This window comes from Oreochromis niloticus, linkage group LG19, assembly GCF_001858045.2.
Source record: "Oreochromis niloticus isolate F11D_XX linkage group LG19, O_niloticus_UMD_NMBU, whole genome shotgun sequence".
NCBI classification, from domain to species: Eukaryota; Metazoa; Chordata; class Actinopteri; order Cichliformes; family Cichlidae; genus Oreochromis; species Oreochromis niloticus.
The window spans coordinates 14,959,754-14,977,649 of record NC_031983.2 but is presented as its reverse complement, the minus strand read 5'-3'; the positions used below and the strand labels follow the sequence as shown (position 1 = coordinate 14,977,649).

The following is a 17,896-nucleotide window of genomic DNA, read 5'->3' as shown; positions in this document are numbered from 1 at the left end:
AGCCTTATTTGTAACGGAGTTGTGTTGCAGGCTGTTTTTGGTCTGTTTTGAGCACCCTTAATATGATTGGCATTGAGCAGAAGGTGCAGCTACACTTGCAGTATTACCCAGTAATTCATGTCTTTGTTTCTCTGTGATAGGTGGCTATGTCCTTTATCCACAAAGATTTAAAGGTGACCTGTTTAGTAATGTCATCTTCAATCTGTCATTTTTTTTATCTTGTTTATTGATAAGTTGAGTGTTTTTAAGCACTGTCATCTACATTTTGGGGGTGGATATGTTGGTTTTCTGTGTTTATTCTGTAATCTGCCTAATTTTCATTTAATGTGTAGTTATATCTTTTCCCCTCAGTGCTTACCGTTCTTCTCCAGCCTTGCTTATCTTCTCTTGTCCTTCCATGTCCTTGCAGCTCTCTGCTGCACCTGTTTGGCCTGCTTGCATTCAGCCTCAGTTGTTCTGACCTTAGTTGGGAAATCCTTTAGGATCAAAGGCAAATGGGCCGTTCAGAGTAGCAAAGGCAGAGTTGAAACAGTAGCTAGACTGTCAAAAAGCAACAAAATAACAATAAAATCGTGGCGCCACATGGCCAAAGATCCTTTGAGTGTACCTGACTGTAAAGAGTGAATAGTAGGATCATGAAATAAGTTTAAAAAGCCTACACTGAATCACGATTTTTAGGACAACCAAAAAAGGGATCGTCAAAAATATCAGTGCTGTATTTTTGTAACCTTTTAACATGTGGTGAGAATTGAGGCCTTAAGTTTTCTGAGAGGTGTGAAGTCCAGCGGGCTAACAGGTGCTGCACAGACGTTGGAAGTCGGGCAACATAACTGACTAGCAGCCTTTCCCCTTGATCCTGTTCTTAGATGGTGTTTATAGATGCAATCCCCATGCTATTTATTCATGCTACGTGCTTTGCCAAAATCCATTGCCCTCCGGTACGTGGTTATTGCTGTGGCATTTGATGTTGGCCAGCGTGGACATTGTCTTCAAAGGCCTTCCCAATATTCCTGGTAGGTCTCCTCTTACCTCCCCCTCCAGCTTTCCTCCTGTTTGTCATGCTGTCACATTCTCTCAGAGGCACACAGTGACCTTGTTCTCAGACAGTCGTGCTGGTGTGAGATGTGTGGGTGTACGCATTCCCCCCCAGATATATTTGAATAAAATCCTTACCAAATCTGAATCTGTCCTAGCTTTGGTGGTCACACTTTGCACTCATGTGCGCACGAGCATGTGACCGACTAATCTTTTTTTGGTTCCAACTTGAGCAGGAGTCTGTCAGTGTAAATACTTTTACGTGTCAGCCATGTGTTTTCATACTGTGCCCTGCATACAGTGGCAGCCCTTGTGGCCTTTCTGTCTTGTCCCCTCCAGAAAGTGCTGAGTCACGTTCTAGTCCCCATGTCCCCTAATAGGCCATAAGCAAACAGCCATGGTGAAATAATGGCCTGACTGCTGAAACCTAGCCCCCCACCAACCCTCCCACCCACACCCATGTGTGGAAAAGGGGAAAACGAGAGTGGAATATTGAACTTTCTTGTGTGTGTGTGTGTGTGTGTGTGTGTGTGTGCGTGTGTGTGTGTCTGTGTGTTGTAAAGAGCAGTGCCATGGCAACAGCTCTCTGTGGAGTAGAAAGCAGGTGGGTGGCACTCAGCTCAAGCTCTTAGTACTGTGTGTGCGTGCATGCGTGCGTGCTCCACCTCACTTTGTGGTGCTCGTTGAGTATATTGAAATCATGTCAGGTGGACCCCATGCAGTGCACTGCAATGCATTGTTTGTAATTAGACATCCTTGCAGCAGTTCGCTCACTACTCACAAATGAGCCGTGATCTGGGGTTGAGGTGGTTTGTATGGGCGGGAGTAAACGATACAGTATTTATGAACAACAGCAGGAGGGTATGCAGCTGACTGCTCGAGCCTCTGACCTCCTTTGGAAAAACATTTCTGATTTTACAATGCAGTCAGATTCATTTTCACTTTACACGTTTTGTCTTCACGAACTGAAACATTTGAGCATCATTATCCCTTTTTTTCCTTTTTGGTGCTATAATGTGGTGTCACACATCAAAATCTGAGGTTGTATCTTTTTCAGACAACCTAGACCTCAACTCCTCACCTCAAGGGGAAGTAGTTGGCTTTCAAACCACTGGCTTTCATGGTTGTACGCTGACATGCGATCCAACCTCAAAAGCTTTTTAGAGCACTCTCAGTGTCTGCTCGCTAGATTTACTGTCAGCCGGGCAACAAGAAGAGGGAGGAAAGTAGCTATGCTAAATTGAGGATCCCATTTTTTATTTTTTTGCTGCAAATGTAGGATTTTTTTTGTCTGTACATATATCCCATTTTACCTTTTTCACACGAGTTGGGTATGACTGGGCTTTTCATGGAGGCAACTGAAAACATAAAGCTTTTCCAAACTTCAGTCTGCCAAATTTCAATTTTGCGTCTGCTTCCTCTTTAACTGTGTTGAAAGGCTATCTAGCAGTGATGGCTGGTTTTGAATACAACCCATTTTTTCCTTTTAGGCGCTGCTATTGCTACAGTTTGGGACCCTGAGAGTGCTGTGCTGCTGCCTTTGTAGGAAGGAAAATGACTCCTTCATAGAACCTTTGTTGCCCTTACAGTGTTTGTCAAAAAGTGTCAGAGACAGATGCACACTCATGTACTTTCACATACTTTGAGCCCTAGCCATGTGTTATAATTTTATTCCAACAAGTGAAGTTGCTGCGGTTTTAAAAAAAAATCCCCATCCATCTCTCTCTGATCCATCCATCTTTCACTGATATTAATTGCTGCAGGGCTAGCTGTCATCTTTGTCTCTGCGAAGCGAGGGATCTATTAAAGAAGGGTGTCCTTTCAAAGTTAAAGCTAAATAGCTGACTAAAGGGCCGGCCCTGTCATCCTGCCTCTCTTCACAGGGCCCCGTCGTCCTCTGTGTATGCCTGCCTCTCGCCTCCACTTTCTCTGATATGCTGTGTTACTGCACTGGTACTCTAACACACCCACACTGTCACATTCACTCACCGTCTCTCTCGCTCTTCCTATTTCTCTGTCCAGGAGGAGCAGAACAGAGGGAAGCCAAACTGGGAACACCTAAATGAAGACCTTCATGTCCTCATCACAGTGGAAGACACACAGGCAAGAGCAGAGATCAAGATGAGGAGAGCAGTGGAGGAGGTCAAGAAGCTCCTTGTACCTGCAGTAAGTACATACTGTCCACAAGCTTATACGTACACGTTTTGTACTCAGCCGGTCGGATGGATGTATGGATGGATCCACTGGTAGCAGCTTGTGGTTTAATGAGAGATTTAATGTTCTCCATTTGAGTTTCCCAGAAGATGAAGGACTTATATTGGCTCTAAATTTATGGTCCTATGAGAAGCTTTTGGTCAAAACAACAAGATTATCGACCTACATATGGCACACTACCTCTATCCCACTGTTAGCATCCTGTTTACTTCCATATATAGTTGAGGAGAACAGGTTGGCTGTACCTCCAGCGGAGTGGAAAAACATAGCTAGCTGTACACACCTCCTGTGACTGCCACATTTCATCTCCGCTTCCCCTCTGCCAAGACTTCCTCTTACATGGTGCCACTGGTGATAGCTGCTGGTAGTGCTTTTGGCATGCAATGCATATTTTTGCTTTTAGCTGTGGTGACCAGGTGGGCAGGGCAGCTGAAGGCACAGGTTTACCACCAGGTGGCAATGCACGGGGTTGGAGGTCTGTGGAAATGGGGCCAACCAATATCAGCCCTGCAAGGTTAAACAAAGCGTTACTTGCATTTGTAACCTTGTTAAGCTGCTGTCCTTCATGCATTCTATCGTGCTAATGCATAATTATTCCTACATGTGTGCTTCACATTTAGTTTCTTTCGTCTGGAACATACGCAACAAGGACGTTTGTCCCAGTTGTAACTGTATTACAATTACAAGCATGTAATGTTTGAGTTATGATGCCTTCGATACCCCAAGAAAGTCAAAATTTGTGGAAATGAGTTCAATAGTTGAAAAAAATGTGATCTGAACTCATCAAAATAGGGGTTATAGGATTACAGGGATATTCAGATGCACACCAGTAAGAGCTATATGTTAATCAATTTATCAAATACTAGCTAAACAAACTTCACTTCAGACTTATAAAATGGAAACCTGAATCCCAAAAGTTAAGTTGAAGTCACCTATTTACCTCTAAGCCCAACATGTTTGAAACTTTATATAGAAATTCTCATGGGAAAGGCTCTCTGAATCCTGGTGTTGTATTAGGAAGAACAAGCGTAGTCTATAAATTGCTATATTTTAATTCAAATGTTTACATGTGTCAGCTCAGGGTTGTTGGTTATTTTATTGGGTCACATCAGGAAAGTAATTGTTAAAACAAATGGGGTTTACCTCTTTACCCCTTAAAGCTCCTTTCTGAACAGAGTGCTTTCTCTCATATTTCAGGTCTGCTTATAGACCAAAATGACTGGGTGTACATCAGAAGTTAGTGAGGGTAATCTCTGCCTAAGCAGCTGCGCTTGAAAAAACCTGGAAACTATCCTAATGGTCGTCAAACCACATTTTTATTGATATATGCTGAGGTGTCAAAACTCATCATTTAGGGTACAGGGGAGGTTGTAAAATGTTGTTTTATAGTGTAAAGAGTTCAAACAGATCCTTGTCATTGCATCGTTCTAGGGCCGTGAACTGCATCTTTTCGTTTAGACCTGTTTAGAACTTCACGTCTGCCACAGGAACCGGCATCATGCGTCTCCTGTCTTCTGTGATGTTTCTAACCTGTCTGGCAAAGCAGTATACGGCCTTTCTGAGACAGTCTGGAAGGCGCTTTAATTCGTGCCATCTTGTCGGAGTATTTCTTGTCTTTATTTGGCTTACTTGTCATTTGTTTAGGCACCGACTGTTTTGAATACTGAAGTGTTTCACAGCTCCTCGGGGAACTGATATGACTTCACTGATACCACACTTAATTGATTTTTTTTTTTTTTTACCCTTATTGGTTGAATTCCCTTATTTTATTGTAGCAACAGTCAGTCAAAACTTAAAATGGATGCAGCAAGGGGGGAAAAAAAAATGTTGTTTGAAGTCAAAGGGGAAAAAGAAAATGCTAAGCTCGCCTGTGTTGCGCGGATATACCATGCAGTATTTACCCTTGTAACATGTGTGCTGCCTAGCTGAGAAGCAATAGTGTCTAATGGATTTCCGTTTTAAGCCCAAGTTGTGTAGACAGATGTTTCGGCATATTGCTGGTGTTTCCACCCATACTTGAAATGATCGTTTTAAAGCCATTAAAACTAGCACTGCTATCCTTTTTTCTCTCAAATGAAGCCATGCTTTGCACCGTTTCCTCCTTTTCATCTTGACTCCTTTTTGTTAGAAGTTTCCAACAAAGTAGTTTCATGAGTTTAACAACATTGTTTTTGCAAGACTCAACAGTCAGAAAAACACGTTGGCATCAATAAAAAGAAAAAAGTAACCCTGGGAACATCCTACTGTGATGGATTGGACAATTTGGAGCCAGTTCTCATTTCCTGACTTTAGTTTGGGGACTTGTAATTATGTACAGAGGATGTTGAAAGACTTTTATATGCACAGTTGAAGATGAAGGCCATATCTGGAATCAGCCTTATTATAAGTAGAATGAGTCACTGGCACACGTGTTTACACGACACAGCAACACCTTTTAAGATAATGGCAGCTGCTCAATGTTAAAACTAATCCGAATCAAGTGCCACGAAAATAACTTTATCACTTTCCTAGAAATCTCTGTGCATTTTGCACCCTAACAAGTACATTAAACACGGTCTGTTAATTTGGTACCTGAACCACTGAGTGGGGTAAAGAGGCGCTCTTTTATTTCTCAAACACAAGAAAGCTTCTTTCTCTTTTGAGACACTAATGAAATCTCTTTGCTCATAAAGTTTCTCTCTTAATTTGAATAAGAGTTTTATGGATCTAATTAATGACCAGATGCAGTTCGCCAAAGGCTATTTTTCCTTCAGGCAAAGCATCTTTGTTCATTTAACCATAATGAAAAGTTCTTTCCATTAGTTAGACATTAGATAGATAGTGTTTTTTCTGAACCTATCAAATTTGGATATAAATGTTCTGATTTCTCAGGATCCATGTGTCCTGTTTTTGCTTTGGAATATAATGAAATAAGGGAAGCACATTTTCCTCACATTCATATCTATTAAAAAATGCTAAAACTTGTTAGGCCAAGACATATTTTTAGTTAATACTCTACTTTATATTGACGCAAGAAATAAACCAAGTTTGACTTTGTTATAGATTTTACTCTGACTGGCCCCTGGGTTCAATATAATTGTCTGATGTTCCTAAATACTGGGGTAGTGCATTATCCACCCAATAATTCTTAAGGGCTCTGCATTTCTTTCTTTTTTTTCCTGTTATTTCCTTCATCTGAATGCATACGTGTCGTGAGTATGTGTGGGACTGGGTGGCTGTAATGCCCTTTATCATGCTAAACTAAATTGGATTAAAGTATGGACACGCTGAGTATGCACAGTTCTAATGAAGGGCATCTCCTCTACGTTTGGCAGCGTAAAATCGCCTTTATTACATCGCACAGGACACAAAATGAGGTCATGCTTTTTATTCCCTTTCAAGGAAAAGGCTTTACTTGTCATTGACGAGGTCCCTGCTGCAGAAAGGAAGGAAAGAGGGGAGGATGCGTGATAACCAAAGGTTCTTCAAATTTGGCCTTAAATTGAAGTTAAAGGCTTTATAAAAATAATAATAATTTGCTCTGAAATAATCTCACAATTGACTGAATTGAGATTAAAAGCCAGCATGTCTGGCAGTGAAAATCCTCTCCTCCCACCTGCTTAGCCAACTAAACTCAGTCACGCTCATACTATTTATTTTTGTAGTAAGAAAATAGTTTGTAGAAGCTTGTTTAACAGTAATGATTTAGTTTAATTATTCAAAATGAAACTTTTTTCCCTAAGCTAAATAGCTGCATTTAACAGAAACAATATGAGCTTATTTCTCATGTAATTTTCTTTTTTTTAAGGGCTTAAAAAGCATGACTTGTAAAATCATTTGGCTCATTTGTGGGTTTGTATGATGCATTTACATTTTATCTGTCATTTAGCCAGTGGCTGCTGCATTGCTCATGGTAGTTCTTCATCTTTGCCCCCGTGTGTTGCTCTTTCACTCCTTAGTCCTGTGAACTCTTCAACTCTAAATGAACTGGGAGCAGGGGAACGTCGGCAAGTTGAGAGAGGCGGGGGGAGATTGGTGGAAGAGCTTGATTGAGCTACTCTTTCAAGTGTGGATTTACTTCACTGATCCTACGCTAGTGCGCGCACACACATGCGCTTGCACAGAAAAATGCGTCCACGTGCGTGCGTTCGCATACACACCGACGAAAATGCTGCTCTCATCTCTTGAGTCCTTCATTAAGGCCTCAAACAGAGCAAGCAGCAGAACCCCAATGCACTTTCGGTAACCTCAGCTTGCACAGTTGTATGCATAAACCCTGACTGGCTCATTGCACTTCTCCCCACTATCCTTAGAAGGGCAGGAGAGCAAAGATTATCAGCCTATAGGAAGGCATTATCCTGTGATTGACAGAATATCATGGCCAACTAAGAGAGAAGCAAAAAATCCCCCAAAAAACCCGATTTTGTGTATGCCAAGATTATGTAGAATGATGTTGTCATCACAAATAAGAATTGGCTTGCAGCTGACTTGTGTAAACAGACATACGCTTAGGTCCAAATCCATCTGAATTACTTCCACATGTTATTAATGATCTACTGCTTACTTGTACTTACAACCTCAAACAAAGCATCGATGCAAAACGTTTTTTTCTGGTGTGTAATGAAGTCTTGGCTTGGCAGCTGCACACACAGGGGGTGCCACATAAAATGCGAAGCAATTTCTTTATAATCCTCATTAAATGCATTAACGTGACCTCTGTATGAAACATTTAGGCACGCCGCACCTTTGGCCACACCCCTTCTTAATCAAGGTACTTTACCTTTCTTAGGAGCAAGTGCCTGCTGTGATATCACTGATTGAGATGTGGCCTGACTGTTTCACTCCAAGCTGTGTGGCAGACGTTGTCTCCAGATTATTTAGGAGAGATTTACTTTTTAATTGGCAATAACTGTGTTAGCCAAGAGATGCATTGTGTAACATTCTGTGTATGAGAGTGTGCAGGAGGAAGGAAAAGGGAGCAGCAGTGTTGCCTTTTTTAAAACTCTGCATAGAGCTCACAGATTTGTGATACAGGAACTGGACGAGCTGTCTTAATGTTTTTGTTCACAGACATAAATGTGGGGTAACTGTAATTCAGGAGTTAGAGCACGTCGCCTATGAATTGGCCGTTCGATCGCTTTGCAGTATCAGAGCTTCATTTATGGCGACGTGATCAGTGTTTATGGCTCATCTCACCAGAGATGCTAATTCATATTATAGATATAGCAAAACAAGAAAAAACAAAATTGGGCTTACCTACATTTTTAGTAGAGGATTGAGTTGATATGTCCTGCACTGCACAGTGAAACCGTTCGTGAACCTCAAGTCTACACACTATTGGCTAATATGTTTCCTTGTTCGACTCCTGATTGGCTCTTTGGAGACCGGGTGAGACAGCCTGCATCTGTGCTGTTACAGACTTCTCCAATAGACTACTATTTCAGATTCTTTGAGTGCCATATTTCTGTCTTATAATGTGTCTGCTCAATCCCAAAACTTAGCACTTCATTCTTTCTAACAAAGCAAAATGTTCTGCTCTGTAGTGATAATTGAGCTGCTTACAGAGTTTATACTATTTAGAAAAAGTGAGTCAATTCTGTTTTAAATTTTGGGCATTTTTATGACCGTATCTGGTCTACAGGCTCTCATCCCAGCAAGGTCTACATCTGATTCAGTGCAGTGACAGTAAAGCACTTACTGTAAGGTACCCATAGTATATTAATAGAGGTAGCCGGCTAGCTTTGATTCCTTTGACATTCTTACACACACATACACATTGAACATCCAAAAAGCAGGCAGGGTTGGGTTTGAAAGGAGAACAGCAAACAGAGAAAGAAAGAGCTGGTTGGTGCAGGGGCACTTTGGCCCTGGGGAGCCGAGTGCATGCCTCTCTGAATGAAACTGTCATCGCAGAGAACAAAGTGAGCATGGTAGCTGCCTGAGCAGCCCATGGCCTTGAGCACTACTCTCCATTTGTGGGATGGTGGAAACCCAGTCCTGACTCAGACTTACTGCTCCCTCTTGTGCTACATCTCTCTTACTTTCCACGCCATCCTACTGTTCTTGTACAAGTTCTAGTACACATAATGCAAAATAAGACATTGTTTTCAGTCCACTTTTCTCTCTTCAATTTTATAAACGCCTGAACAGCAAGTAGCAAAGTTAGAGCCCAGCTGGTTGTCATTTGGAGTCCCTTTATGCCAACACTAGGTTTCTTTTTTCCCCCCAAACCCACTCCACGCCTTTCGTCTTGTTCCTGTCTCTTGCTCTCTTGAGTCTCCTGTCACTCTTCTCTCTTTTCTGCTCTCTCCTGTGGGCCACCTTTGAGAAAGAACATACAGTAGATGGTGTTTTTGTGAAAGGCAGACAGATGGACCTTAATGGATGCCAAGCTTGGCTATCTGTGGGGTGTTGGGTCTGTACTCACCAGTATGCATCCGGCTTGGCAGAGTGTACAATGGCAGCGCCATCAGAACCACTCAGTCTGGAAAGGCACAGAGAGAAGACGGTGCAGAACAAGCGGAGGTAGATTTGCACAGTAAAAGTGTGTTCTAGGCAGCAGTGTGCTGATTTTTGCAATCAATAAACACCTTTTTTTCCTCCTTCCTTTTTCCCTTTCTGGTTCTCACTCTTTCCTCTTTCTCTGTCAGCAGTGTATGACAAATGAGCACAAAACACCATCTGGCTGTGTCCATCCATGTGTGCCTCCCCAATTAATGATGTTTATTCTTTGTTGGGGCTACCTATCACGACCATTCTCTTTTTATTTACTCTTAATCTGCTCCCCTGCCTCACATTCTCAGCCATGCATGATATCAGCTATACCCATGAATAGAAGCTCACATTTCTTTATACTGTGTTTTGGTGATGCATGCACTTAACTGTGCTCAATGAACATGACTTCTAAAGAAAATACTCTGCAACAGGTGCTATGTAGTTGTGTAAAAGTATTACTACATAGTAGAGTTGGGCGGATTGATCCAAATATTGATGGTATTGATACCAATGTTGGTGTTGGTATTGATTGGATAGGATTGATACATTTTTTTTTACGTTTACTATTTAGCCAACTAAATTGACATAAATGCATAAATTTGCACCTTGATGTATTGTTATTGGTATTTGCAATACTGGCTCTGTATTTATGTGCAGTATAGAAAATCACTGGTTCGTCATTTCTTCATATACTTTTACCTTTGTCTTCTTTAAGCTAGCTGAAAGGTCTGCAGTACAGCTATGGAATGAATGGGCAACAGACTCGCACATCGCATTACGTCATATCAGTTCTCGTTCCATGTTCGGTTGGTCTGCATTTAAATGCGGTGAATGACAAAAGTAGCTATTATCTCACTATGCCAGGTAGCTCAAGTAGGCTTACAGACGCTGCTATATGGTTTTAGTCAATCTGGCAGCCCTTCCTTCCCTGTAGGCTGTTATTACCTTCATCAGTCTAATGAAAGAGCTGGCTAGGATCATATTAACCTCCTGATCTCCACCTCCCAGGACACTGCAGCTACAACTGGCTGGACTGCAATATTCACTGCACCCATTATATAGAGAGGTGTGTGTGTGTGTGTGTGAGAGTGGGTGAGTGAATGGTGTGCCAGTCCCACCTGCACGTCAATGACGCTTCTCCCACATGAATGTTAATCATCTTTTTAATTGGCTTCCTTGACATGGTGACCTCTGCTAGAGACTGCAAGGCTGCATCACTGTGCTCCTGCTTCAGTGCAATTATGCTGTTTTCTTGGTTTGGCTGTGTGTATGCATGTGTGTGTCTGCGTGTGTGTGCGCGCGCATCTGTGTATGTTTAGTGAAGTGGTAGAGAATGTGGCCTGGAGGCACTGTGACCTCTGACTTCTAACCATCCTCTTGTCTTCCACTTTCATCATCATCCATCTTCAGCGCTCACACTCTTTACTCATTTATCCAACCTTTTCTGTGCCCTTGCTAATACATTTGAGACAAGTACCACACAGACTCGTATTGAAACCTTGTAACCAGGAGAGCAGTGAAGAGCAAACACTAAAATAGTGATGTATAAAGCAGCTCTGATTAATGGTCTAGATGTGATAAGTGGGTAATTGAAATGGACCACTTGAACTGTTACCACAGGAAACAGATGTGGATTTTCTGACACTTGTGCCAATAATGATTACTAGTGCATGTCATTTAATGGGCTACTTTTTAAGAAGTGACCGTGATCGGCCGTGTCAGGTTGAAGCGGTCTTTAATCAAGCGTGCAGACTGACATTTATACATCCCCTCCTCGAAGACTTTTCTTTTAACTTTTTGGTTTAGCTGTATAAATGGCAAACTCATCCCCAACATCCCTTCTTCAGTAATTCTTTACACACCAAATCAACAATAAAACAAAGCCATTGGTGTTAACTTACAACATTTAAAAGCGGACTCAGACGAGACCTTTGCTAACATTCCAGTACAGCAGGGAAGGCTGGGTATAAAATAAATGACCACACATCTGGAATCTCTGACCCATTTGTTTTACCCAAACCTTCTGTACCTTTCTGAGAGCGAAGAGAAGAAAAGGAAACATTTCTGTGTTTATTACTTCTGAAATGTGCAGAAAGGGAAGCCATCAATCACCTTAAAAGGCCAGCATTGTTGGCATATAAATCTGTTTGCATACATTTTAATTTCTTTTCTTCTTCTCGTTTTTTTCTGAGAAAAAGGTTTCCACTTCTCACCTGTAATTGTGCTGGTCTTGCTGCGCGTACGCTTGATTTTGTAACACTGCTATTTATTGTGTGTGTTCACAGTTGCACAGTTACATCAATTCATGATTTATAGCGAAAGACATTTCTTTCATTGTTGTTCTCATACTTTATGGAGTAAAGTATGAGAACAACTGCTGCTCTTTTTCTGTAGAAGTGATTGAAAGCACAAAGACTATTCACTACTTTCTTCTATTCCTTTATCTGCTACTTGTTTGGACCCAATTTTGATCATCTAGTTACACACATTCCTCCATTTTCTATCGCTCTACTATATGTGGTAATCGGTGAGCTTCTGTGTTGTGTGCCAGGTCCCTCCTCTCAGCTCAAATGCTGACCGGAGGGACTCGATCTGGTCTTTCCCCTTAGGGATCCTCCCCTGCCATCTCTCCCCTCCACATCTCCATCTGCCCATCCCTCGTCATCTCCAGCTCTACCGCTCTCCTGGGCGGCAGACAGGTGGTTCTGACCCTAAAGAAACTGTAATCCCGTAGGGAGCAACCTGTCTAATCTTGGCTACCTTCCCTGGCCTTGTCCTTCTCTTCTTTAATTTACTGGCCGTAAAACTCAAAGGCAGGCAGAGGTCTTTAACCAGTTCGAGTATAACTAAAACTGGACACTTTTCCCCCTATATGTAGATTAAAATAGGGGAAAAACAGGGAACACTTCAAAGAAGACGTAATGAAATAAAGCTGCAGGGCATTTAACTAAAAGGTAATTAATAACACATATAAAAACGAGTGAAAATATAGAATAGTGTAACATCACATCATATACCCAGGCAGCTCACTTATATTGCGTTTTGGTGATCTCGTCTTGCATAACAAAGTACATAGACAAGTACAGATAAGATTGAGAAGACGTTAGAGTAACCTTGCATAGTCTTGGACTAGTTAATGGTTACATAAATCTGCTGAACAGCTCTGTTCTCATGCTGTGCTCCAACTTTCTCCTCACCGGTGTACTGAGACTCACCGCTGATGGAAAAGACGAGGGCCTGGAAGGCTTCAGCCTCAAAGCCTAGTTTCATGTTGGACACGAATATTCAATAGAACTTTGGTTGTACACACAGATATTTGGTTTACATTTTTTTTTTTCTTCATTAGAATATTATTTGATTGTTCAACTTTAACTTTATCTCTAGATTTAGCAATTTGGCCTATTCCCCACCCACATAAGCTTTGTTGTCAAACGGTTTTGATAAAATTCCTTGCTTGTGTGCTACCTAGATGTGCACCTGTAGTAAGCTGCCTGCACGCACTTAGTGACATATGAACAAGGAATAATGGTTATGTGGCTTTGTATTCCACTTTCCCCGCTGTTCCTTCATCGTCAGTCTGCTCACGGAGCCAACCACAGGAAATGGTGAAAATCCAAAGCAAGGAGAAGATTCAGATTGCAATAATATTCATGCTGAATGGTGTGTTTCATCTCCTTCCCCACCTCCTGCTTGTTTTATCCCTCTGGCATTCACCTACTCACGGCTGGGAAGAGTTGTGGAAAGAAGAAAGAAGCGCAGTGCCATGCATGTGCGCTGCCATGCAAATTACAAATGAGAGCCAAGTAAATTGGATGTAAAATGAGGATAACTATATTCTTAGACCATCAAATTTCACAGTGGGTAATTGGTCAGTAATTAATTGTCGATACAAACAAGCTGAACACCCGAAGAGGTCTCATTTGTGATGGCTTGTCCTTTGTTGTTGAACCAAACTCGCCACACTTAGCAGCTTCTCTCTCACGTGCTCTCTTGACTTCTTCATTTCTCCTTGAAACCTCATCCTGTTGCTAATCCATCTAGTTCATTTTTTCTGTCTAAGGAGAATTAGGCCTGTTTCTTCTCCTGTCTCATTCATTTAGATTTCAGTCACCCATGATCCCCTGTGAGGGTGCATTCTGTGTACACAGGCACCACTTATGAAATTGCCTGGCCCACTTGTACTGTCCTTTTAATTTCAGTTCACACACATACACATGCTCTTCGGTCTCTAAACACCCAGGTCCCTCACATCATTGTAAAATAACCTCCTTCCTAATCCACCTGGTTGTGCTTGGCTCCTCCGGGGGGGAGTTTCAAGTGTCCTAATACACTGCGCAGGAAGCAAAGGCGGGTAACAAGGCAGGCTGAGCAGCCCGGGCACTTTTAATCTGCCCTGGTCCTCCAGTGGTGAGGAAAGGGACCCTGCAGGCCCCTGGCCAATCTCTCTGCCGCTCTTTGAAGGTCCCTTTAATCCTTTTACAGAGAGGCAAGGAAATGCAGAAGTGTGCACATGGCTGCGAGTCAATTTCAGGGGAGTTGCAGTTAGGACTCTGTCTCCGACGGCTCAGTGCTGATCAAGACTTGTGCACATTGTCTCTCTGCCACTTTGTCTTTTTGTCTCTCGCACACGCCACTTTATACTGTCCACCCACAGTACGCTCTGAACTTCCTCAGGGCCCATGCCAGGGCCAAGCTGCAACATCTGTGAAGAGGAAGCACACACACAAACACGCACACACTCGGTGCTTTCATCTCTGCCTCTCCAGCGACAGTGTGTCCCAGTGTTTAGGCAGGAAAATAGGATTGTGTAGAGCTCAGCGCTTTGAGAGCCCAAAGGCTGCCCATCAAATTCAGCTCCTACAGACTGTGATGCCTCGCTTTGCCAGCCATCGCTCAAGTCATTTCAAACTTCATTCTCTCAGTCCCACCAGCCAGCTCTGGACTGATGGCTTTCTTGCCTCCTCCATGGTCTCTTGAGGATAAATGCTTTCCCTCAGATTTTTGTTTTTTTTAAATCTCACTTGGGTTGGTTTGATTTGTTTATCGCAGTGCCCTTCTTTTGTCTTTCTCTTCCACGCTTCTTTTGTTTGTTAGGGGTGATGTTCACTTGTTGGCGATTGCTGACTGGTCGTCCCGTGGTAGAAGTTGGGTTGCGTTGCCTGTTTGGTGTTTTTCTTCCAAACAGCTATGCTGAATGTGTGTTTGTATGAGCAGAGGTTGCAGTCAACATCTGCAATACTGACATACTAAATAAAACTAAATACACTTTTCAGCAGTGCATTGTAGGAACTGCTAGGATGCCTCATCGCTCTGTGCTACTTAGTGAGTGAAATCATCAGAATCATGGTAAACCTTTTGCTTTCTTGTTGATGTTGGTAATTAAGAGTTATAGCACAATGAGTGAACTGAGACTTGTTCCTTTATTGAGAGTCACAGTTCTAGCTTTCCCAGGTTGCACTGAGCCAGATAACCCAAGGACACCCAAGGAAGTTGTCTTGAAATATAATTGCTGGCCTGCACATGTGCACATCCATCCAAAAAGTTCCAGGGTTGAATCCACATCTTGCAGCAGGTACTTGGATCCCTGTTTCGGGAGAAAGCTCCAGTGATCAGCTCTGAGTCAGGATCTCTGAATCTGATGCAAATCCCCTAGCAGTATTTAAAGCTCCCAAATCATCCCTGGCCAAATCCCTTCAAGATATTCCCTGCTCGATTGGATGGCATTAAAGGATCGCAGCGACAGAACAATACACCGTCTGGCAGTGTGCTGGAATGAGGGATAAAGATAGGGGCAGGAACAGAGTGCAGAGCAGAAGGGAAAAAAATGAAATGGAACTGGATGAATAAGGTAGAGCTTGTGAGTGAAAATTTGGAATGTGGGAGTAGGCAAAGGGAATTTTATTGTCAGGCAAGGAAAACGATGATGAGAGTGAGTTCAGGAGAATCCGACAGCTGTTAGTTAGGTTGTACAGCACGGTGGGACTGCAAGATCCTTTATTCTCTTAGCTTGTAACGTCACTGGCTTGTCAAAGCTAGAGCAGGCCAACAAGCTTTAATTATATCTGAATCATTTTTGTTAAATCTGTGTGTATTTTTTTCTCTGGGTTATTCATATGAAATTTAATCCGCTTTTAATGCTGTTATGTTACATGAAATACCAGCCCAGTTTCTAAGGATAAACATGATCACTCAGAATTTCTGCGCAGCTATTTCCCTTGTACTACTGGAAATACTTTTCATGGGAAAGAAAAAAATGATTTTTTTAAGTTCTAGTTAGTTCAGTAAACTGTAAAAAAGAAAGAAAAAAAAGTATTTCTGTTACCCTTCTTATTTTCTTATCCTTTCTCCTGTCCGTGGCAGAGTCTGTGTATGGGTCTGTCAGTTGATATTGATGGGGCTATCGGCAAGCACCAAGGCTGCCCACTTCGCTATTCTCCAGTACAATAAAAGGCTGTAATAAGCCCCATAGATCCAGTAACCATTTCCAGTTCCATGGCTCAGGCTGTTTCTACCACCCATACCTACACTGCACACTATGAACAACCCCAGAGAAGCTGTAGGAATAAAGTATGCAATTAAATTAATACCCTTTTGCAACATATGTCTTACATACTGAGCTACCACCGATGCTTCTCTTGACAGAACAGAGTTGGCACTTCTGAGCCTGAGCTTTTGGCACTTGAGCTTTGTTATGAAGCAGAAAGAGAAGTATTAACAGAAGAGTTAGCGCCTGACTTTATGTGCCACTTTCAACTGTACCTCGGTAAGCTGTCTGATTGACAGTGATGGGGCGGAGCAGCCGTGATGTGTTTGTAATAATCTGACTGGAGTCAGGTTCACTTCTATGCTAATGAGCTAGTGTGTTGGTGGTTTAGCATGACTAATGGCGCACATCGCTAACAGAGCTGTCTGGGTGTGAGGACGGGAGCAAAGAAGTGCAGCAGAAATAAAGAGGCTTTACGGGAATGTTGTGAAGGCATGAGGCGGCGAGAAAGCAAAGTTGCAGGAGATTGCATTGTTAGTCTTTGGGGAAAGGGAAAATACAGTTGAGGCCTGATTCCCTTGGCAGATATGTTCACAAAAGCTGAGGAGCAAGGCAGAGGCAAGAAAATTGCCTTTGAAAGTGCAGCAGTGAATTTGAAAAAGGACAAACAGCAAATACTCTACTAGACCCTTTAAAGGGCCTTTTTTATGAAAGAGAATAGATAAAAATGTGAGGCGCATTTATAAGGCAGTTTTTTTTTTTTCCCCCCTGTAGTTGATTGATACATGGTCTTGTCGCTGAAAAGTGATAAAGGTCTAATATGTTTTTGCTCTGTGCATGCATGTGTGTGTGTGTCTTTCCCTGGTGTTACTTGTACATCTGAGTGGCATGTTGGATTTTTTTTTTTTTTCCATTTCCAGAGCATCTCTTTGATTTACAATCTTGTCTACGAAAACACTGGAATTAGGTTTGCTGCATAAGTGTTTTCATTTCTTTCCCCCGTCCAGGTTCCAAGTTTGCTTTAACTATCTTGCACTGATTAAACTTCTTGTCACTTATTTATTTAGTGTGGAGATGTTTTGAAGCTTGCTACAAGTACTCATTCCATCCTCTTCTCTCACACCCTCCACTTCTGGAGAGTGTGGAATTGTTGATAAGTCGTCTTGGCAGCATAGCAAGAGTAATCATTTCCCTCCAGATGTTAGAGTTTGGGAAGGAACCAAAAGGGAGTGAAAAGAGGGAGGGATATGGGGGGAGAAACCAGATGCCGCCACTGCCAGTTCCACCCATATACATGATGTCACCTACTCCTCCCTCCCCGAGACTCCCAATACCATCTCCTTCACTCCCCTCTGCTGAAAAATTTCCTCTCCCTTCTCATTCTCAGTTCTACACATACTGCCTTCCTATACCCCAGGAGGCAGCTGGGGCAGGCTGTGTTTACTGCTGAGGTAATTGGAGTAGTTTGGAGAGAGCCTGACCCTAGCCCTGCTAAGGCCTAAGATATGTGTGTGTGCTCGTATACTCACATGTGTGCGTACGGCTGTTTGTGATGACTGGCAGAGAGGCCAGGGAAGGAAAGCAGGCCTTAGCCAGTGTCATCCCACTAGGGAGCAGACAAATTGGCTTTCACTACTCTGTCTGTCTTTTCTCGTTTCATATTCTTCAGCTATTCCTTTCTTCTTCCTG

At 42.4% G+C, this 17,896-nt stretch overlaps 1 protein-coding gene across 1 annotated transcript in view; it reads left to right on the top strand.

Moving 5' to 3' along the window:
- Nucleotides 1-17,896, top strand: part of qkia (QKI, KH domain containing, RNA binding a) — an 80,035-nt gene that overhangs the window by 45,576 nt on the left and 16,563 nt on the right. Inside the window, 1 exon segment of the mRNA XM_005463967.4 lies at nucleotides 3,058-3,201. Coding sequence (XP_005464024.3) covers nucleotides 3,058-3,201 — 144 coding nt within the window.